Source organism: Pteronotus mesoamericanus, unplaced genomic scaffold (assembly GCF_021234165.1).
Source record: "Pteronotus mesoamericanus isolate MK-2021 breed Mesoamerican mustached bat unplaced genomic scaffold, CSHL_Meso_final contig_557, whole genome shotgun sequence".
Taxonomy (NCBI): domain Eukaryota; kingdom Metazoa; phylum Chordata; class Mammalia; order Chiroptera; family Mormoopidae; genus Pteronotus; species Pteronotus mesoamericanus.
Genome location: NW_026555200.1, coordinates 4,981,501 through 5,003,545, shown reverse-complemented (window position 1 = coordinate 5,003,545; position 22,045 = coordinate 4,981,501). Strand labels below are relative to the sequence as shown.

Sequence of the window (22,045 nt, the reverse complement as noted above, 5' to 3'; positions counted from 1 at the left end):
GCCTCCAACATGCCCCGCGCCCGGGCCTCTCAGGAAGGTCATTACAAACGACTTTCCGATTCACTGCTCCTGAAATAATTTTGTGTATTAAAACCTGAATCTGCACTTTCTGGGGCCGAAAGCCTCGCTTAATGATGGTGGGTGTCCTTGGGACGGACAGTGATCCTTCACTCGCCAGCCGAGCTCCAGCCCCCGCCCGCCCGCCCGCCCCCCTCCCCGGGCCCAATCTGTTTTCAAAGTGTGTCTGTCCTTTATTAAATTGTTTTCTTTTCCACATTATCAGTTGCCATGGAGACCTCATCTCTCGGATTATTTGAATTTCATTATATCTATTGATTTGGGAGCATTTCATCTTTTTTATTGTTTTTCTGTCAATTTTCAAAACGAATAACCATCTAATTTGCGTCAGTGCTGATTATGTTTGTCCCTCAATAGAGGTCGGCAGCTGCGCTGGGGAAACAAATCAATGAAAAACCATCATAAAACTCCCCACTCCAGTCTCCAGGATGTGTGGGTGACATTCCACGCCTGCGAGAGACACACTCATCAGCTCCAAGTTCGGCGACGGTGGCGGCAGCCCCGCTCCACGTCTGCCTCCTCCGGCCTTAATATTTAATTTCGCGATTTGGGGCATTATTAGTGGTGTTTTTATTAGTGCGTGTGCATGTGAGTGTTTGGTAGTGGGCCGGCCGTTGCGTTAATTTGTGGGTGAGGCAGGGGAACCCCGAGGAGGAGGGCAGGGCGGACGGGGCCGGGGGTGCGGCGGGCTGTGCAGAGGAGGGGTGGCGCCCAGGAGGGGACGTCCTGGGACGGGGTGGGGGCCACGTGAGGGGCTGGGAAAGGGGGGACGCTGAAGCGGGACCGGGCGAAGGGGAGGAAAAGAGGGAATTCAAATTGCTTACTTTGTTGGTTTTTTTTAAATAATTTATGCAATTTTAAGCATTTATGTATAAATTTTTTAATAAGCCACCCTGGAGCAGGATGGCCATTAACATCCCAACGTCCTTCTGTCCAATGGGCTGGCGGAGAGGATCAATTTCTGAGAGTACTTTCCCTTTTTTATGACATGATAAAATGCTTTTAAAGCAACTTACACAAATATGGAATGTTTTTTTTTCTTTTTTTTCCGTCCCCTCTCCCTTCCCCTAACGGCCCTCTTACCCACCGGGGTGGTGGGGGGGGGCGGCGTGTGGGCGCACGCGCACGCTCTCCCCGGCTGGGGTGGGGGCCGCGGGGGCTGGCAGGGAGACAGCCCCAGTTCTAACTGGAACTGGCCGCCTGTCCTTCTAACAAGGGCATAAACTTTCATTACCCATGCACGCAGTCAAAGACAATTTAGGGAAACGCGCTGCTCGGAAAAGGAAAACCTCAGCGATTCGTGGCCCACGCTGCTGCCATCTGGGGGGCTCTCGCCTCCTGCGCCAGGGAGCCGGGCCTGAACCTCGGGCCCTGGCAAGCAGGAGGCAGGCAGGGGGAGCCCTTGCGGGAGGTGGCTGCGGAGGGAGAGCGGAGAGCAGACAAGCCGGCGCAAGGGTCCTCGCCTTGGCTCGCTGGCAGCGCCCCGGCGGCAGGCAGGGGCTGGACAGCCTCGGCCGTGCCCCCTCACGCCCCTTTGCTAACGCTACCAGGCGTGGGCTCTCCGTTTCTACCCCCCTCCCCCCAACCCCGTGCTGGCACAGAGCAGAAGCTCGGCTCTGTGCATGGATGGACAGACAGAGGGACCGGGTGCAGACAAAGTTGGAAACCAGGCCCAGGTGCCCTGAGGTCCCTGCAGGGGAAAGGCTCCCCTTCCAGTTGTCGCTCTGGAAGCAGATCGGGGCGGGAAGGCCTCTGGGTGTGTGTGTGGGGGGTAACCGGAACCAGAGGGCGTGGCCCGGCCACCATCCCCCGTACCCTGGCCCCAAGCCCCGGAGTCCCCCAGACGGAGCCAGGCCTTGTGAGAAAGAGGATGAGTGGCCTGTGCCCAGGCTTGGGGACAGCCTTTGCCTCTACATCCCTCTCCCCTTGCGTCTCCTCCTGACAGGGGGCTGGAGGAGGAGCCTGAGAGGGAGGATCTGAGTTCCCGGAGCCTCCCCAACCTGCTACTGTGGGACCATGTCTGGGCCTCCAAGACCACACTCAGGCACGTGGACTCTGGCCGCTTCCAAATAACACACAGCGACATTAGACACTCAGCCCCCTTAAAGCTTGCCCCTGAGAGCAAGTTCTGTTTCTGCCCCAGCCCCCAGTGTTCTCGGGTGAGCGGGGCGCCGCAGGGGTGACGTGGGTGGCGCGTCTGGCCGAGCCATGCGGCGAGTGCACGGTGCCTGCCCCCCGACTGGACGGCAGCGGTGAGCAGGGTCCCCGGCTCCGGAGCGGGAAGGGCTGCTTTTCCTCCCGCCCAGGGGCTCCTGTGGTCAGGGAGAGGCCAGCCTCACACGGCCCTGCCTTGGCCCAGGGCGTCCGGCAGCCCTGGGCCCTCCTGCCTCCCCCAGCTGTCCAATGCCAACTTTCTCATCGGGCCTCACCGGCCTAGGCCATCCCGGCCCGAGCACCTCTCCGGAGGCATCCCTCCGCTGGGCTGGGCCCAGCTGTGGGCAGCCCAGGAAGGGCCCCACGACCTCCCAGGGGCCTGGCAGCAGCGGGAACGGGGCACCCTGCTGGGGCCCGGCCGCCCCAGCCCCACCGTGCAGCCTCCTGCGGGGACTCGGCTGTGCCTACCGGCCTTGTCCTCAGTGCTCAGACCCCACCCCCCCAACTGTCATTAAAATAACAAGTTTCTGTTACAATCTAAACATTCCCACATCGCATAAAGGGTTATATTACACCCGAGTCACTCCCGGGCCCGTGTTTGCACAGAAAAGCTCACGGCAGGTCCCCCCTCCTGACGAAGTGACTTATTAAAGTTTAAACAGTAATTAACAGAACAATAAAAATAAAGGGATGTTTGGGGAGTCATAGCGCACACAGGGTTTTTGGCAGTGCCAGCAGTTTTTCAGTGCCCTGCGCTGGCAGCAAAATGCGACTGTGAAGCCAGGGGGGACGGAGGACGGGGCCAGCGCAGGGCCAGCGCGGGGCCAGGGAGACTTCAGGCCTAACGGGTGAGAAACTAGGGCCAGGCTGGAGGGAGGGCACGAGGGCCCGGGGAGTGCATCGGGGCCGCGGGTGGGCACAGTGCGGAGCAGGGTCTGGCGCCCATGGGGAACCCACCTGCCGCGGCAGAAGCTCTGCGGTGCCCCAGCCCTGCCTGGCCCCAGGCACTTCCGGGAGCCGGGTGCCTCGGTCACATCCAGCCAACTCCAGTGCTCACCTGGCTGGGGGAGGCGTCAGGTAGGACGGCCCTGCGGCATTGTCAGACCCTGCCGTCAGTGACTGTTGGGGCTGGGCCAGGCCACTCCGGCCTTCTGTCCCCCTGCGCCAGGCGCCTGGCCCGCTCCTGTGGCCGGGCGGGCAGCATGCACCCCTGGGCCCTGCTGAAGCCCCTGCCCCTCCTCCGCCTGCGTGAGGCCTTGGAGAAGGCCTTTCCCTCCACCCTCTGGGAGGGGAGACCAGCTGGCCTAGCCAGGCCCCATGTGAAGGGAGGAAGCACCTGGCTGGCTGGGCCGGGGAGGGGGGCCCCAGTGGGGGGGGTCCTCATCTGCAAAGGTCCTCAGGGCGATGGGCCTGCGGGGGGCTGGCCTAAGGTCAGGACACCCCTGGGGCGGGCAGGCCCAGCCAGTCAGCCCCCTGCCTCCCCTGCCCAGGTTCCACCTGCATCCAAGCTGACACTGGGCTGGGTGGCTGGGGTGGGGGTGGGGGCTGGCAGAGAGCCTGGGAGGGGTCACAGACAGAGGAGGGGCTCTACCTGGAGGGGGCCGGCCCACCTCAGGGGCTGGGGAAGGAGGGACAGCAGGAACCCCCGGTGGCCACGGTGCACGTGTGTTACCTCCTGCCAGTCAGGCGGTAGACCCCCAGAGACTGCTGGGCTGGCCCTGGCAGCACCAGCCCCCCATACTGTCCTTGCCCTTCTCCTCTCTCCCTGGGCCCCGGTCTGTCACAGGCTATGTTGGGGGAGGGGGTGGCATCCCATGGCTGTCCTTTGACCTTCTGACCCCCAGAGCCACGGCTGGTTTTGCCGCCCTCAGCTGCCCGCTGCCCGTGCCTGCCCTTGTCTAAGCAGAGCCATTGTCGAATCAAAGTGCCCTCTCTCCTCGCCACCACACACTAATTTCTGAAGTGTTTTTTCAGGACAGTGTCCCCAACTCAACTTATTCCCACGAGGCAGAGCAGAGGGTCGGGCTGCGGACGCCAGGAGGACCCTGAGAGCACTCTCTGCCTCCCCGACCTTCTCCGTCTCCCTGGGCCGTAGTGCGCCAACCTGCCAGAGCCTCTGCCCACCTCGGCACCGGCCTGTGGCAGCCCAGACGAGCATCATGCCCAAAAGTGAGCCCCTGGCCCAGGGCAAGCAGCCCCGTGGGGTCCCTGGCACCGGCTAGCGTGCTGGCTCCCCTGTGACGGCCTCAGGGGCTGATGTGCAGCTGCGAACCACACCTGGAGGTGAGGGGCTGGGCTGAGGCCAGAGGTGCTTTCTAACCTTGTGTCTCCTGGGCACCTGGCGGGCACAAGGGGCAGGCGGTCTGGCCCTGGCTGGGCTCCATGGTGCCTGGCCACGCCACTGCCTCTCACCGAGGCCCCTGCAGACACAGCCAGCGAGGGGAACACAGAGCCCCAGGGGCCTCAGTGCCACCTGGGTTCTGGGCCTGAAGGACTTTGCCCTGAAGATGCGATTAGGAACCAGCAGCTTTCCTCCCTTCTCTTCTGGGCACAGCTCTTTGGGGCTCTACCCCCTACCCCAAGACGAGCGATCCGTGAAGAAAGACTGGAGGGTTGAGGAAGACAGATCACCAAGGAGGCAGGCAATGCTACCGCAGCTTTGCTTGGGAGCCCGGCTGGAAGGAACGGCCGGCACTCAAACCCCCTTGCCGCCAGAGGAAGCTGACCGAGTCACCCAGTGCCACAGCGGGCGGGGGACAGGCGGGAGGGGGGGAGGGGGGGAGCGCACGGACGGCACACCAGGGTCAGGAGAAGGGCTGGCGGGAGGCACGGCGGCTGTGCAGAGGGCCGGTAGGGACAGAGGCCTTCTAACAGGTACATGCTGCACTGGGCAAACTGGGAACAGGCAGCCTGATTTGCTCTGTTTCTAGAACCCTCAACCTTCTCCCCTGCCCCAGGGGCACGGCAAGGAGCTCGGCAAAGAGCTCCCCAGGGTGGCAGCTTCCACGGCAAAGGCTGTCCTACGCCGGCGCAGGCCTTTCGAGCTGGACGGGGTCTGAGGGCTGAGGGGGTGAGAGGCTTGTCGCAAGCCCAGGCCACCCGCTCCCTCACTCGTTGGACCCAGGCAGATCCAGGGACCCAGATCTCCCCTGGGCCCTCTCCTGACCAGCAGATCCAACTGCTGCAGGTTCATGTTCTACAGGGGAACTCCCGGCAGCCTCTGGAGGCTGCTCCAGGGCCTACCAGCCCCGGGTCCCACGAGAGTTCTCTGCGGGATGGGCCCCACACCTTGCTCTGGTCAGCCTGGGCAAGGGCCCCTTAACTCTGCGAGGGAAGCCCAGGTGGTCTGGCTCTCTGCGGCCTGCTCTGCCCCTGAGAAACGGGCGGGACAAGCAGGCGGGCGATCGTGTGAGGGGCCCATGGAGCAGCCTTCCTCCTGTGGGGATTTGGGAGGGGTGCCATGAAGGGGGGTCAGGGCGAGCGCCATCCTGGGATTAGGGGAAAGGCCTGGGAGAGAGGAGACCCCCAAGGCAGCCCCAGGGGAGAAGCGGGGCTGGCAGCATGTGGCACGGGGGCACTACGGATGAGCGGCTAAGCCGCCCTCCTTACGGCCCATCTCCATAGTCCCCTCGCTGAGGGCAACTATGAGGACACGAGGGGACTCACTCAGGAGTATTTTTAAAGTCTCTAAACCCCTGGCGGAGGGGTTTAGCAGTTGTCAGCCATCTGGAGCAAGGAATTACCGTCACCTCCCTGATCCTGTCGTCCCTAAACCCAAAGCTGGTTACAGCGAGCGGGGGAGGCAGCAGGTGGGTAGGACGGGGCAGGGCGGGGGGGCTGTTTCAGGAGGCACCCACCCGCCTGGGGAAGTACCTTCCCAGCCCTTGGAGGGGCCGCGGCCTGGGGCGGGGCCTGCAGAGCCCAGCGCCCTCTGCGCCCACTCCGGCTCCCCCACCCGCTCACGCGCGCTCACTCCCTTGGCCGTGCCGGCTCGCGCGGGGGCCGTCAGGTAAATTAGATCTGAAAGCTGACAATTTCTGACCATATTTCCTTGATTATTTCAAACAAATGCACAGCAGCCGCTGTAAGGAGATTAAAGTGACATAAACGTCCCGAGTGGGAGGGGGGAGGGCAGAGGATTCAGGTCACCCCCATCCGTCCCCCGCCTGACAGACGCTATATCGCTATCCAATCCAATAAAAAATCCCCCCCTTTTGCTTTAATTAATTTTACAGCTAGCTTGCTTAATTACTTTCAATCAAAATCCTCCTGCCATCGCAAAATTAGAGATGGTTGAGCTCCATTAGCCTAAATTCTTCATTTCCATATAGAAAAGAGGCTGTCTGCACAGCCAGCCCGGGCCCCTGGCAGGACAGACGCCCGCCCGCCCGCCCGCCGCCAGCTCGCCCGCCCCTGGCTTCTGCTCCACAGTGTCCCTGGCCTGCATGTTTCCCCTCCTTCTCCGCCACCACTGCTTCTTGGGCTGAAGGGGTTGAGGTCCCGGAGGGGTACACTCTGCCCCCAACTTTCCCCCGGATTCACGTGGGGACTGTGGAGCTGGGCCGGGCTGATAGGGCCGGCCACCCCGGCGGGAGGCACAGCCGTTTCTGGGGTCTTGCCTTCTGGCTAAGGGGCCCCGAGAGAGCCTGGCCCGGGCAGCCCAAACCCGGGGCACACAGTTCTCCAGGGCCCTCTCCTCAGCCCCCTCAGTTAGCAGAGCTCCCAGCAGGGCAGGTCCCTTCTGGCTTTGGACTTCGGCCCTGGTCAGCAAAGACCCCTAGAGCCGACGTCACCCGGGGTCCCCTGCCTGCTGTTTCCGGGCTGGAGCCCTGGTTGCTATCACAGGGACACGAGCGCCCGCTGTTTCGATGGCACTATCAGGCAGTGGAGCTCCCTGCCCCTCCCGCAGACCCTGGTGTTCTCGGGGGGCCTCTTCTCACACCCCCCCTCCCGGTTCCCAGCCTGCGACAGCTGCCCCTCCACCCCCGGCCTGGGTCCGGTGGGCAGTGGGCCTGGGCTCTGTCCACATCCTGTGCTCATGCTGGCTCCCCTCTCTGCCCCGTCCACCTGCCTGGTCCTCGCAGCCCCCAACCCCCACTCCGGAAGCTCCACTTCAGGTTTTCCATGCTACAGCCCCGAGTGTCACCACAGGGTCCAGCCCAACCTGGGCACCAGCTGATAAAGGATCTGGAACAGGATGTAGGGATTATAGTAAAACCTGGCTCCGGATCTACCGGGGCAGAGGGCCAAGTCCTGTCTCTGGGACTCCCCCCCTTCCCCTCTTGGCACTGCCCCTCCGTCCCGGCTGCCAAGTGCCTGGGAGGGCTGAGTGCCTGGGTCCTTCATGGGGTCTTCACTGGGCTCTGCGAAGTGGATGACAAGGGGTAGTGTGATGGGACCCAGGCCAAGTCTGGAAGAAAGGCAAGACCAAGGTTGGGGTGGGGAAGGGAAGTTAAGGCTAAAAACTGCCCCAGGTCGTTTAAGGGGACGAGAAGCCGACCCAGTCCCCCTTCTCAGAGGGCTGGTATGGAGGTAGGGTGTCCTGGGTATGGCTTCTGGGCCTTGCGGCTGCCCCATCGCTCTGGCTGAAGGACATTGGGATGCGAGGCCAGCTCTGGGGTCGGGCGAGGAAGCTGAGCCTGCACCTCCGGAGCCTGTTCTCGCGGACACCAGTGGCCCAGGGTCCGGTCTGCAGGCTCTTCGCCGGTTCTGCTCTCAAGGCTAATGAAAGTCCTCCTCTTGGGCCAATGATTTGTCGGATACATCCCCAGCACCTGCTAACACTGCCCCATTCACCCTAGAGACCCAAGGTTTCAGGGGTCAGGGAGTCCGGGGTCCAGTGGGGAAGCCACAGCAGCAGCAGGGGGTGCTGCACGCCCCTGAGGGCACAGTGGGAGGCCTCCTGGAGGCCACGCCCCGGGCTGATGCACCAGGCAGGGAGGGTGGCTGCAGGCACACGACATCCCAGCCACGTTCTCCTCCGGGCGGGTCCCCATCCTCTCTCCTGCCCCCTCTTCAATAAGTCATCAGCAGAGGGGACAAGGTGACAGAAAAGGCAGGCACAGACCCAGTCCTTGGTGGCACTTACTGACTTCCCAGTCGCTCTTCGGGCCCCTGGGGCAGGGCCGGGCTGCACCCCTGCTCTGCCCCGACCCGCCATTCTGGGCACAGATGGCTTAAGCTGGTAGAAGGGCGGCTGGGAGAGCACGTTCTGGGCCAGTTACCCAGAGTCCTACGGGGCATGGCCATGGGGAGGAGGCACAACTTGCCACCCATCTCTGCCCTGCCAGCCGGCACTTGTGGGAGCAGGGAACACCTGCCTCTTCAACTCAGGGCGGGTGGCCCTTCCCTCCCGTGCATCCATCAGAGGTCCCAGGGGAAATTCCGCCTCCTCCGGGAAGCTCTCTGAGATGACCACACTCTGCAGGGCCCCCTCCTCCCTCCACACACCCACCACTCCCTGCGCTGCGTGGTAGCACTTCTGCAACAACTTGTTTAATGCCCCCTCCATCGCACTAGGCTGTAGGATCTGTGGGGCGGGCCCCCGTCTCAGCACAGCGTCCGACTCAATAAATATTTACGGAAGGAGGACAGAAAACTAAGTGCTTCTCAAGTTCATTAGGGGAAGCCTGGGGCCGGGGTGTGTGGCCTGACTCAGTGGAGCTCCGGGACGTCTCCTGTCTGCGAGGGTGGGGACTCCTGGGCCGAAGCCCCGTCTCCTGGGTCCCTGACCCTCTTCGAGCTGCACGCTCACCTCCAAATGCCCTTCGCAGGGCTCCGCCAGGAGAACAAAAGAGGCCCCAGTTGTCCCGGCGTTGCTCCGGCAGAGGAACAACTGGCAGCAGCCAGGCCCTTTCTGAATAAATCCAGCAACTGTTTGCAGTGCCGTGCAACGCTCTCCCCACCTCCTGTCTCCGTCCCAAAAAGGAGAAAAGGAAATTGAAAAAAAAGAGGGGGAAAATACCATCCCAAGCCCCACAACCTCCCCACGCCCGCTATCAACTCTGTCTGAAAATGTTAGTAACACAAAGAGGGCACAGGGACAGCCACCTGCCACTGCAGACAACTGGGACAGCCGCAGCAGCGGGTGAGGCTGTGAGATCAGGACCCAAAAAAAGGAGGTGAGGGAGTGAAGGACGGGGCGGGGGTGGGGGGGGGTTGGGATGGAGAGGAGGGGCCACAGGAAAGATCAAAGAACAGGGAGAGGGGAGCCGTGCACCTGGCCACGCAGGGAAGCGGCTCTGAGGGAAGCAGCTCTGAGGCCACAGGGAGGCAGAGGCCAGAGACCTGCGGAGCCACCGGGATCTGAGGGCCCAGAAAGGCTGCTGGAGGCCGGGCTGAGTGGGGAGGCAGCGGCTTTGCAGGGGGCAGTGGGCGCAGTGGGGGCGGGGAGGTGAAGAAGGGAAAGGGAAGTTGACTGGGGAAGACGAGGAGAGGTCTATTAAAGCCCTCTCAGTGCATAACACAAAATGTCAGGGTTTATAGCTTCATTCCTGGCATTGCCGGGACTGAGAACCCTGCACAGAAATGTCACCGCTTGTCATGTTTAATCACCTGCTGTTTGTTAACACCTTCCCTGCAAGGAGCCTGTCTCAATCTGCCCCTGGGCCCCCAAGGGACCTGGAAACAGAAAACATCCCTGTCCCTTCCCTGGGCTCTTGGCCCTGCCCTGGCGTCCTGAGGGAGGAGCTCCATTGGCCATCCTTCTGAGGCCTCCTGGGAGCCCCAAAGTGACCCTTTTCCTATCAGGGAAAGGGACCCATGTGACCCTGGCATCGACCTGTGACCTCGGCTGAGGATGGTATGCTTGGAGGGCCAGGGGCTCCCCGGCTGACTGCCTGCCCCCTGCTCCTTCTGTCTGTCTTTCCAGGGCTGCCTGTCCTTTCTGTCTAGTCTGCCTCCGGTCCCCGACGCTGGGGGCAAGAGAAGATAAATAAAGGAGGGCCCCCGCTCAGATCCCCGTGGCCTGGAATTCACCAATCTGTCTGCCTAAACAGCAACTGCCACATGACATGTAACATTCAAAGCCACCATCCTTCCAGTTACAGTCCCGGATCACACCATCTGTGGCTCTGGCTTGGCTCTCTCTCCGAGCACGCTTTGCTGGGTTGTTTAGACTAGGAATTCTCAGTCCTACTGTCCCATAATTCCTGCCTCTGGGGCGGGGGTAGGTGTGGGGCGGCACGGCGGAATAGGCCACTGAAGCAGCTCAAGCCTTCTCAGGAACACCTGGTTGTCCCCACTCCTGAAAGCACAGTGTGGTCACCACCAAGAAGAGCCGGGTCTTCACTCAGGTCACACCTGCGCACACTCAAAACACCAAATGCAGCCCCCAGCCCCAACCCCCGTGCACGGACAGCTGTCTGCCGAGCTGCGTGTGGGTCCTGTGCAGTTCCCAAGGCAGCCCATCCCTTCTCGCAGCTACGAGGGCCAGGGGTGAGCTGAGCTGCAAGGGTCTCCAAGAGAGCCAGCGGCAACGTCCTGATCTTCCCTTCCTGCACCTTCCATGCTACACAGAAACATGTGTGCACACATGCATCTGCAGAGCTGCCTCCTCAAGCACACACTCACTTAGACCTCTCACTGAAGAGTCCCACGCCTGGCCCGTTCACTTCCACTTCACCAGGGACGAATCAGAGGTTTCCGACGCCCCTTCGCCCCTCCCTGCACACAGAAAGGAGCGCCCCCCCTCTCAGGTCTTCAGAGGGGGCTTCCTCCAAAAAGCTCCAAATGCATTTGCACTAGCGACTGAGTTCTATCTTGCAGGGAAGACCCAGGGAGGTGTCTGCATGCTCAGGCTGGATACACAGGGGCCCGGAGACTTGGACCGGGCATCGGAATGGTCCTGGGGAGGCCCCTCTTCCCCGCGGGAAGGGAGCCCAACTCCGCACCTGCTTCCCTGCATCTGGGAACAAACCCTGTCAATGTCTATGGGCCTCCTGTCTCCCTGCCTATGAAACAGGACCACGCCCCGTGTCTTTCTCCAAGGGAACTGATGGGGAGAACCAGGGTGTGAGACCCGGCACACGCTGAATCTCTCAGCCGGCAGGCCCTGGGTAAACGTGTGGGGCTCTGTTGTCGCAAATCTGCAGGGGGTACCGTGTCCTCTCTGCGGGGGAAGGGGGCTCGGGGCAGGGGGTGAGGAGGAGGTGGGGTCGCAGCTGCACGTCCTTCCTGTGCCCTGCAGACATTTTCAGGCAGGCCCCATTGGGCCTGCGGAGGCGGGTGAGCATGCCCACGGGGGTTCACACGCACTGCGTGGAACACAGCAGCCCACAGCACATGCCTGGGTAAGAGCTGGGCGGTTTCCAGGGGAGCCAGTTGTAAGTAGCCCTGACTGGACAGAGGCGACTGTAGCTCCAGAGGCGTTGGGCGCCGGGGACCCTGAGGGAGGGCATCCACCCTCCTGCCTCAAAGACTGGGGTGTGGAAGGGGCTGGTTACAGGATGGCTGACCCGAGGGGCCTTTCCAGTCCTGGGCAAACCAGGGTGGCTGGCCACCGCATCGCTGGCTGCGTGGTGTGGCAGTTGGAAGCTGCTCCCAAAGCTCCTGCTTCTTGGCTTTCAGGAGCAGGGATCCGCCTCCTGGGCGCACTGACGACACAGGGCTCCCCGCCCCCGCCCCCCGTGCCTGCGACGGATGCCGTGTGAGCCGCTCCCAAAAAGCCGGTCCCCGCCACTGAGAGGGACCCTGAGCACACATGGAACATGTCCTGCCAACTCAGCAGGCCACGGTGGAGCCCCAAAGGAGCCAGCAATGGGGCCTGGCCTGAGATTTTGGGGAGTCCCCGGTCTGGAGCTGTTTTGACTGAGTCACTTGGACCTATCAGATGAGCACGGCTGCCTAGCCAGGCCCCTGGTATAATCCTTTCATTAATTTACTATTGGATGGAAAATTACTCCTCGCCCAGGAATTTAAGTTTTCATCTTAGTTTAAGTTAGATTCTTAAAGCAATTACCAAGGCATCTGGCGATGACTTCACCGCGCCGGCCGGGCCCTGGGGGGCGGGGCGGTCCTGAAGCTGCACAGACCCCCGGCTGCAGGCCCCGGAGGGCAGTGCAAGGAGAGCCAGGGCCCCTAAGCACCTGTCCTGGGCCCTGGGAGGGAAGTCGGGGGTACACTGCAATCTCTGATATTTGCTGTTCGTGGAAAAACTCCTTTCCAGCACCACCTGCCCGTGAACTTACTGGTGACAGTTGTTGAAAAGCCTCAGCAGCTGGTGCCGCGGGAGCATTTTCTATTTTTAATTGTTTGATCAGAATATTAACTCATCTAGGCCCATTCCCAAGACACGTTTCCCAGCCAAAGGGTTTCCCCCATTTCCCAGACCTTCCTCTCTTTCTCCCTCTCTAGTCAGAAAGTGACTTTGAAATGAAGAATTGGAAACGCAGACCTCTGTGAGTTTGCAAAGCATTGGAGCACCGGAGAAGGAGCCAGCCGGCGCCTCACCAAGGGGGCCCCCGAGGGGACCTCTGCCCTTCCCTCCGAGCCACTGAGGGACAGGCTGGCCCGGGGTCCCAAGGCACTGCCACTCCAATCTGGCCCCCACTGTGCCTTCCTGGCTAACAGAGGACTCAGCCTCCTCCTCTCCCCTCTGGTCAGCCCCACGGACCCTGTCCGACCAGCTGTCGGCTCTGAGGGCCCAGCAGAGGTGCCGAGACACTCAGGAGGCCCCCAGAGAGAGGACCCTGGGAGGGAGGCGCGGGTCCCTGGGCTCAGAGGGGCTGGCAAGAGGCTGACGCTCCTTTTGGCTTCCATTTCTGAGAGGAAAGGAGGGCAGCGTCTCCACGGGGCCCACGGGAGAACCTGCCAGCGATGCCTTTGGCCCAGCCCATCAATGAGAAAGTCACACAACCCAGCCCCAGAGAAGTGTCACTCAAGCTGGTGACAGACCACGCGGCTGGGGACGAACCCAGCGGCTGGGGACGAACCCAGCGCCTGGGCTCCCTCGCCCCATCCCGGGAAGGCCTCGCTAAGCCCAGGGGCCACCTGGCCCCTGGGCCGGCTCCGCCTGCGCGTCCCCAGCCCCCGGCCATGCTTCCCCTCAAGGTCGCAAGGCTGTCCGCATGAGTATTTACTCACCAGACTGGTCCTGTTAGCGACACTCACCACAAATATGCTTTCTGATAAAGTTGGCAGGAAAAAAGTTCTAGAGCTCAAAACAATGTCAGAAACCACCCCCTCCCCCACCAAGTGAGAGTGAGGTGGGGCCCGCACACAGGTCACCCGGCGGCAGGCCAGCGTCCTGGGGGAGGCTTTTGTCACTCTCACTTTTCTCCTTCCTGTTTCACTTCCCAGCTCACAGCCTGTTGCCAGGGGACCAAGGGCTGGGGACAGTCCTGCGGGAGTTCTGAGTCTTGGCCCCCAAAGGGCCATCCCGGAAGCAGGGCTGGGGAGGGTCCTCAGACGGCCGCCAGGAGCCCTCTCGGTGGCCTCCGGAGGGCGAGGCCCGGCGGCCTCTCCAGGCCGCCTCACCTCACCGAGCCCCTTCCCACTGCCCGCCCTCCCTCTGTGCACATGGGCTTTAATGTTTTTATTACCTGTTTGACTCGCTGCCTTATTGCTTCTCCCCTTAATGGGGCCGTAACCGTGGAAACGAGGAATAAACGGCCACCAGAAAATGAGATGATTAAACAGGTCACCCTGGCAAAACAAACTCAGCCAAGGAACCTCTGGGGGTGGGGAAGGTAGGCTTCCCTCCCCCCGCCCCATGGCCCAAAGGCTTGGACCAGACCCAGGACCAGCGGCCCCATCCACAGAACTGGGGCAGGTACAGTGGGGCGCCCCCTGCTGGGCAGAGGGCACCTGGCCCATCCTTCCCCCCAGGCTCCCCTGGCCCCCAGGCAGCCCTCCAGGCTGGTGGTGGCCTTGGGCTCCTGGGCTGAGGGGATGGCAGGGAGGGAGACCCTGAACTAGAGGGAGCTGAAAATCAGTCAAGAAGAAGGGCCTAAAGTTTCAGAATTCTCTCCCTGCTGGCTTCCTGGGTGCCTCTTGCTTTCCCACTGCACTGGAGCCCCGGGACCTAGAGCATCTCCTGTTCTCACACAGCACCTTCCCTCCCTGCCCTTAGTTCATGGAGAAAGCCCTGAAGAAAAAGGCCAACACGGGCCAAAGCTCAGTTCAGGAAGGTTCCCTCTGCGAGCCCCTGGTCTTTGGAGCCACAGGACTTGTCCGTTCCCTGGCTCCGCCCCCGCCCCCGGAGCCAGGCAGCGCCCTCTGCGGAGCCAGCACTCTCGACATTCGACATTCGTTAGGAAGGGTCCCGGTGGCCAAGAGCCTGTGGTGCTCACAAGAGCCTCAGAAGGCAGCCTGTGGGAGCTTCGCGAACAGACCCATGGCCCGCTCAGGAGAAGCCCAAGCACCACGCCCGGGGGGCCCTGCTCTGGCCATGTGAGGTGGCACTTCCTCACATGGCCAGCTAGGGGTCTTCCTAGCTGGAGGGGTCCTGGGTCCAGACGCAGGACCTTGAGAGGAACATCCGTGCTCCAGTGAAGTCTGCTTGGGGGGAGAGGCAGCTGGACAAGGGAAGAGGGAGAGGGGAGTCCAGACCACCCACTGCGTGCTGCCCTCCTGCCTCCCGTGGGCGACAGGCTTCACATGCCAAGACTGACCTTACAGCCCAGGCCTTCCCGGCCCCAGGCTGCAGCTATGGTTAGTAGATAGTTTGGGGTCCACATCCAACCGTTCGACGTCTGTCTTTATCTCTATGCCCCCTTGCCCCCTTCATGCCATCCCTAACCCCAGCCCCACTTCTTCCTGGGCAGCAGGCTGTGGAAAGTTCTCGAGGGGCTAAAACCCAGGTCCCAAGGGAACCGGCCCAGGTTTCCTGCCTGCCTCCTTCTGCCCCCACTAAGAAGTCGGGGGGACGAGGCACTTCATCGCGAAGAGGCACATCGATCAACCAGTTCCACCAGTGCTGGCTGTGGGAAGGCGCAAGACCAGCTCTGTACCCAGCCCTGGGAGACGTCGACACGGAGCTAACTCTACTGGTCGCTATTATGAACAGTAACAGAGGAGAGCAGGGTTCCTGGTCTTGGCCCCCCGGGCCCAGGGTACGGAAGTCTGAGCGCTGCCCTGACACACCAATGTCACGGGCATGACCAGCTCCTCAGAGGAGCAGGTCCCCCACCAGACTCTGCTTTTCCAGGGCCAGCTGGCTGTGAGGCTGCACAGGGGTGGGCGCGGGAAAGGTGGGCAGGAGCGCCGGGCTTTACGGAGCGGGCGGCTGCTCGGTAAGAACGGAAAACTGGGGCCGCACGACAGGAAGCAGGAGTTACGCTCTCAGGGCAGGTGAGGAGCACAGGACAAGGGAGCGGGCAGCCCGCTGGGAGCCTGGGAGGCGTGGGTGGTCCCTGGAACACCATCTGCCGGTCTCTGCTGGTCCCAGTGCTGCCCATCCTTCACGGGGTCAAAGGCCATTCCTTCCCAGCACTCCTCGGGCCCACTGCCCCGTGCTCCTCTGCCCGGCGTGACAGATGAACACACGTGTCTCCCTCCACCAGGTGGTCTTCATTTCCGCAGCTCCTGCGGAGGTGTTCCCAAACGCTGGCTGAGCGGCAGACCTCACTACCGGAATGGGGTCTCTCTCCCCAAAGGGGATGAAACGTCCTGATGAGTCTGGGGTGTGAGGATGCTCTGCTGCAGTCGGGCAGCGAGGGGGCCGAACGCTGGACCACCCAGGGCTGCCTCCTTTCACGGCCAATCCAAGTGAAGCAGGCCCCTCTCCTCTGCACACTCGGGCCACCAGCACTCCTCTTCTTCCTCCCCCTCCTCCTCCTCCTCCCTAGCTCCTTCCTCCTCCTGCTGTACCCTGGCCCAGCTATCCCGGAACAGCTGCTGCTTGCCTTGGGGACCCACAGGCTGTAATTACTACAGAGCAACTTCCTTCCCCCTGAAGATGAGGGGGGGGGAGCAGGAGGGCGAGCAGGAGGGAGAGGTGCAGGAGGAAGGGGAGGAGGAGTGGCCACAGCCAGGGCAGTCAAGGTTTAAAACTAGTGGCAGGGAGGGCAGCGTTAAAGCGGAAGCCTTGGTGGGGGTGGGTGAAGGTGGGGTGGGAGAAATAGCCCGGCCCTCCTAGGAACGGCGGGCCAGCCAGCGGAGGCTGACGGAAGGGTCCAGGGCAGGGTCCAGGGCGTTGGGAACCTGGCAGGGTCTAGGAAGAGGAGGAGTCAGGGCGCCGCGCCTCCCCGGGCTCCGCCCAATCTCCTGGCAGGGGACTGGAGCCAGGGCAGCAGCTTTAATGAGGAGATGCTGCTGCTGTGACTCAGCCTTCGAAAGGTGCCTCCATTTATTTTATTTTTCCATCATAAAAACCCAAGCTGCAACTCAGCCAGACTCCCTGGCCGGGGGGGATGGGAGGGCCTGGGACTGACAGTGAGGCTGGCAGAGGTCTCCCCGTGGCCCCAGAGCCCTTCTTGGAGAGGGGAGGGAATGGGGGTTCCCTGGCTGGTCCCTACAGGGAGAAAGGGCCTGGGGCGGGGCCCTAGGGATCCTTCCAGACCTGCCTGCGCGGCCTCGGCCCCCTGTCGGAGGGAACGCCAGGCCTTTCATCTTGCGGTTTGCTCCGATGCGGTTTGCTCCGGGCTCAGGCCGGGCTGTGCAGGGGCCGTGCCACAGCCCAGAGCTGCCTATCTCAGACTTCTCCTTCCAGAGAAAAGGTCCAAAGGATGTGCCTCTCGCCTCGGCCACTCAACACCTCTCGCAAGACTGCCCCATTGAATCCTCCTGGTGAAATCAAGTTAGGAGTGGGAGAGCCAGAGGCCTGAAATGTCACCTGATGCTCAAGTCCCTCCAAACATGACAGCCAGCCTCTGTTCGAACGGTACCAGGAAACTTGCTGTTTCCAAGAGCGCCCATTCTGTCCTTGGCTCTGACTGCTCCTTCTTGCCGAGATGGTACTGAAGCACCTACCCCCTGCAGCAGACTGGCAAAACCAGTGCCCAACTTCACTGCAGGGATTGGCTCCAGCTTAGACTGGTCGAGACGGTGGATCCGGCCAAGCAAAGGCTTGAGGACGGCAGATCGAGGGCAACCTGATCTGCTCCAAACCTGGCATGGAATCTCTCCTTCCAGAAACAGCGTAAGAGCCTCCCCAGTCCCCACTGCACACCGGGTCTAAGGCGTAACCAGAGCCAGCAGGGTTTCTAGAAGCCTCGGCCCCTGGCAGGGTGCTGGCCTTGAACGGGAGGCTCACAGGAGTCCTGGGGACCTGGAGGTGGGCCGCTGCTCCCGGCAGCAGGGGCCTGAGCAGCAGCACACACAGAGGCAGCCCAGGAAGACCACATTCTTCGCCCCCTGGGATCAGATACCCCCTGGAAGAAGCCCACAGCCTTTCTTCTCCCACCTCGAGCCCGTGTGCCCTCGAAGCACACGGCTACTAGGAAATTCCACTCCAAGAGGCAAGCTGCCGCGCCAACCTGGCTCAGCTCCCACGACCCCATCCTTCCTGGCCTCCTCCTCAGCTGAGGCGAGGGCCAGGACGCAACAGGGGATCCGTGTGCGGTGCAGGGGGACGTGGCCTGGCGTCCCAGCAGAGCTTAGTCCAGGGCAAAGGCAGCGGGCCCACCTCGGGGAGCCGCACCTGTTCTTCCCGCCACCTCGCCCCAACAACATGGCTGCTGCAGACACGGCGCCACGTGGCCGTGCAGCCCCGCGCCGGCGCCCCCTGCGGCCTGCCCATCTCTGAGAACTTGCCCATGCGGCCCTTTCCCCGACGGAGCCTACCCTGAATCCTCTGACGGCTCCCCTAACTGAACAGCCCCTCCCCTCCTTCTCAGCTTCCCCTTAGGGAGAGTGGAGCAATTATAACCAGATCCCAGAAAATCAAGGGCAAGTTCTTTTCCCAAGCTTTACTGCTATTTCACAGCCACTGTCACCTGGCCTCCAGTTTTGCCCAGGACCTAGGAATCGGCGAGTGGGCCTCATCCTGGGGAGCTTCCCAACTGCAGGACGGATTTACCTGGGTCTGAAAGCTTCCTCCTGCCTCTCCTCCCCCTCCCGGCGCCCTCCCCCAGGGAAATCACTCTAAAAGGGCCTAATGGAACTATGTCCTCCTCTCTTCCTCTCTCTCTTCCCTCCCTCCCTCTCTTTCTCTTTCCTTTTTTTTATTAGCATTTGTGGAATTTATTCCCAAACTCTCCTAATCTTCCGTACACAACCATTTGATTTGCATAACCCAACCCCCTCTCATAAAAACTGGCTGCTAGTTTAATTAAAAAATGTAAATTTGCTGTCATCTCGGGGCCTGGTGAATTAGGACGACATCGGCATTTTTTATTGCTAAAGACGTCCAGATTGATCCAGCCCTTGGCTGAACTATGGTGGGGGAAAAGGGACCCACATGGCCCCCGAGGGTCTTGAGATCCTGCTGTCCCCTCCTGAGAGGCCTTGGTTCTCCCACTGCTGAATTACTTACAACTGGAGCACTTCAGGACCTAGACCTGTCCCAGGCTGGTGGCAATGTTAACTCATGATCCAATACTTATGGGGTCCCTGGTGTTGACAGCCTTTTGGGGCCTGTGCCTCCAGCCTTCCACTGTGCTAGAGGGGCCCTGAGTGGCAGCTGCCCAGAGCCCCCGCCCCCCCCCCCAGGAGGACAGCCCCTCGCCACACCAGCAACGAGCTCTGGCCACAAATGACGCCCCCGGCCCCAGCTGCGTCCAGGAGTATGTTCCTGAGGTGGAGGGAAGACGCCCAAGGAGTTAGCCAGAGACGGCTCAGAGGGGATCTCAGAGTTCCCACCTGCTTCCCTTTTTTAGTGAAGAGGGGAAAAGTGTTTTTCTTCTGAAGTTCTGAGATTAAGTGAAACTTTCAAGTTCAAAGAAAAGTCTGAGATGGTATCACGAGATGACTCCTCCCAGAAACAGTCAGAACTTTGACACTCTGGACCTCCCCTCACTGAGTGGCCAGAGTCCAGGCTTGGGTCCTGCTGGGAGTGCCCTGCTCCGGCTCCGGCTCCGGGAGGGACCGGCTGACCTCAGGGGCCCTTACAGCTTCTAGGAAAAGTTTCCAAAGCCTGTCCCTGGAGTGCTGGAGAAGCGAGTCTTCGTAAGGCCCAGGAGGGATGCTACAAGAGGTCCTGCCACTCACAAGCCCAGGAGGCCCACTCCCTGGTCGGGACACCCTACAGGAGGGCTCTGCAGTCGTGCGGGGAGGGACTGGCTGGCGCAGGGCAGGAGGATGGGTGCCAGCTCCAGTTGGCACCCAGGTTAGAAGGCGGAACCCAAAGAGGGCCCCGCCTTCCAGCTGAGTAATGCCAGGGTCCCCTGTGCCCGCCCACAGGCAGAGGCGTGGCCTGCCTCCGGTAGAGGGTGGTGCAGTACCTGGCCCTTCTGTAAGGTGTGCTTCTTGTAGGGATGGGCGGGGGCCCCATTTCCGAAGAAAGGGGGTGGGGCCTGAGAGGGAGGTGATGAGACACCTGATTAGAGGTGGGGGCGGGCTGCTTCTCTGTGGGAGTGGAGGGCAGGGAGGGGCAGGGAGGGGCAGGGCAGCAGCAGAGGCCTTAGACACCTTCACCGCTTTGCCCAGCAGGGGGTGTTACACCCTTCCTGGGCACAAAGGTCCCAGGACCTCCACATCAGATATGCCCAGATCACATCTGGCTGGACGCAGTCTTCACACTTTGTGAACAACCCCTTCCCCTGCTCAAACATGGCTTTCCCAGAGCCAGCCACCAGGTCTCCCACCCTGAGCCCCCCAGTGCTGTCTTCCTGTCTTCTCTGCCCCCTCCCCTTTGACCTCAGAAGGTCAAAATGTCAGCTCATGGGTCCCTGGGGACAATGCTGTGAACTTGGGCCCATGGTAAACAGCAACTCTAATAGCCACCACTGCCACTTATCATCCTTCTATCAATGGAACAGAAGGGTTCAGAGATCAGTCTCAATGAATTATCAGCCTGTTTATGGCTGACTTCTTTTAAAAACATTTTAGAAGAAGCCAGCTGCTTTTGCCAGCCTAGGACCTGAGGGTCCTGGTCAGAATTCGGTTTCAACAGACAGCGCTAGCGGACAGCCAGAGGAGCTCCGGCAAATCTCAGTCCGGACTTCGGCTGGAACCCCAGACAGGAAGAGAGAAGACGTATTGAATAAAATTAGATTGAAACCAATAAGACACCCAAATCTTGGGATGAACTCTGGCCCAGGCCAGCACCATGCTACCTGGAACCCTGGCCTAGGCGCCGTATGAGCCCCCCGCCAAACCCAAATGTCCAAAGGTAGCAGTTTGGTTGGTCTACCCCCTCGCAGGGTGGGGGCTAGAAGGGGGGATGGGAGAGAGTCCTGGGCCCAGCACTTTGAACTGATAACAGCCGCCTCATCCCACGGATTCTCAGGTGAAAAATACTCATTAGCCATAATAAGCAGCTTGATCATCCGACACTGCCTTGTCCCAAATAAATTAAATTCCTTTACCTTGAGACAGTCGCCCCGAAACCAGACTAACCACCTTTCCCAACAGGACGCTGCTTTCAAAAACTAAACCACCCCCCACTAAAAAAATAAAAACACACACCCCACAGCCAGGCACACAGAGATCTTTGCAGGGATTAAAAAACACAGAAAACACACGGAGTCATTCAAAAAACATGGAGAACAAAAACCACCACAAAAACCCCCTAAATCCTCTCTCTGGGTGCCCCCCAGCTCCTTCTACCCTCCGTTCTTTCATAATGACAAGCATCAAATTAGTCATAGTCACTAAGCAAGTAACAAATAATAACAATAATGTCCTCCGAAGCCTCGCAATCCAGAAACCAGGGCGAGAAGCGCGGCGGCACCGGACCCTCTTCGGGCCAGCCCCCGCCCCCCGCCCAGCTGCTACCTCATTGGGCTAAAAATAATAACTTCCGTAAAAGAACCGAAAGAAAAGTGAAAGAACCTCCCCCGGTTCCCACCGGCCGGTACCTGTACCAAGATCCATTCTCCTCTCCTTGGTCCCAAACTCTTCGGAGATCGCCGAAAAAAGAAGAGGGAAGGGAAAAAAATCTGTTTAGTCTCTCGCAGCGCTCCCCGCTCCACACCCCCTCCGCCCCCTCCGCTCGCCGCGCCCCCCATCGAGGGGCGGACAAGTCCCCGGGACTGGGGGAGAAATGCGAAGGGGGCCCGGGGAGGGAGAGCGAAACTTTCCCTCCCTCCCCTCTCGCTCTCACGCTCCGGCATTGCACACGCAGAGCAGCTCCGCTCTGCTCTCGAGTTTATTAAACTAAAAGAGAAACTATTTATAGACGCGGCCCGGGTCGGGGGGCCCGGCCGGCCCGCGAGGCCGAGGGGCGCCCCCGCCCGCCAGCCCTCCCTCCCGGCCGGGCTCCCGCCACCCCCGCCCCGCCCGCGCCCCCCGCCCCGCGCGGGGGTCGGAGCCCCGCGGCGCGCCCCCGGCCCTCCCCCGCCCCACTCGGGTACTCACCATAGTCGGAGAGTCGAAAGCCGAATTCACTTAAATAATCAACTTTCATAATACTTAATTAATGCCTAATTGCAACTGATTACTCCCCGAATAACAAGTTGTTTTAAAGCCCTGATGTCATTGCTCCTGACGGTAACACTCAGGGTAACAGTTTGGCAGGAGGGAGCGGGTGGGCGGGAGCGGCCGGGGGCGCTGCCAGGCGCCGAGGTGATTGGCAGGGCGGCTGGGGCGCCGCCTCCTCCGGGTCCGGCCCGCGCCGCCCCGGCAGGTGAAAGAGCAGAGCTCGGCCCGCCCGCGCGCGCGCGCCCGCCAGCCGGAGGCCGGAGTGAATGGGCTCGCGCTCGCCCGCGCTCGCCCGCGCCGCGCCCGCTCCCTCACGCGCGCCCGCGCCCTGCGCTCGCTCCCTCCCTCACAC

General features: G+C 61.2%; 1 protein-coding gene across 1 annotated transcript in view; it reads right to left on the bottom strand.

Moving 5' to 3' along the window:
- CASZ1 (castor zinc finger 1) overlaps positions 1-21,755 on the bottom strand; it is a 44,490-nt gene extending 22,735 nt beyond the window's left edge. Inside the window, exons 1-2 of the mRNA XM_054579758.1 lie at positions 21,631-21,755; positions 21,132-21,170 (exon numbers count right to left, since the gene is read on the bottom strand). Coding sequence (XP_054435733.1) covers positions 21,132-21,170; positions 21,631-21,679 — 88 coding nt within the window. The 5' untranslated portion in view covers positions 21,680-21,755. The remainder of the gene's footprint in view (positions 1-21,131; positions 21,171-21,630) is intronic.
- Positions 21,756-22,045: the final 290 nt, after the last annotated feature.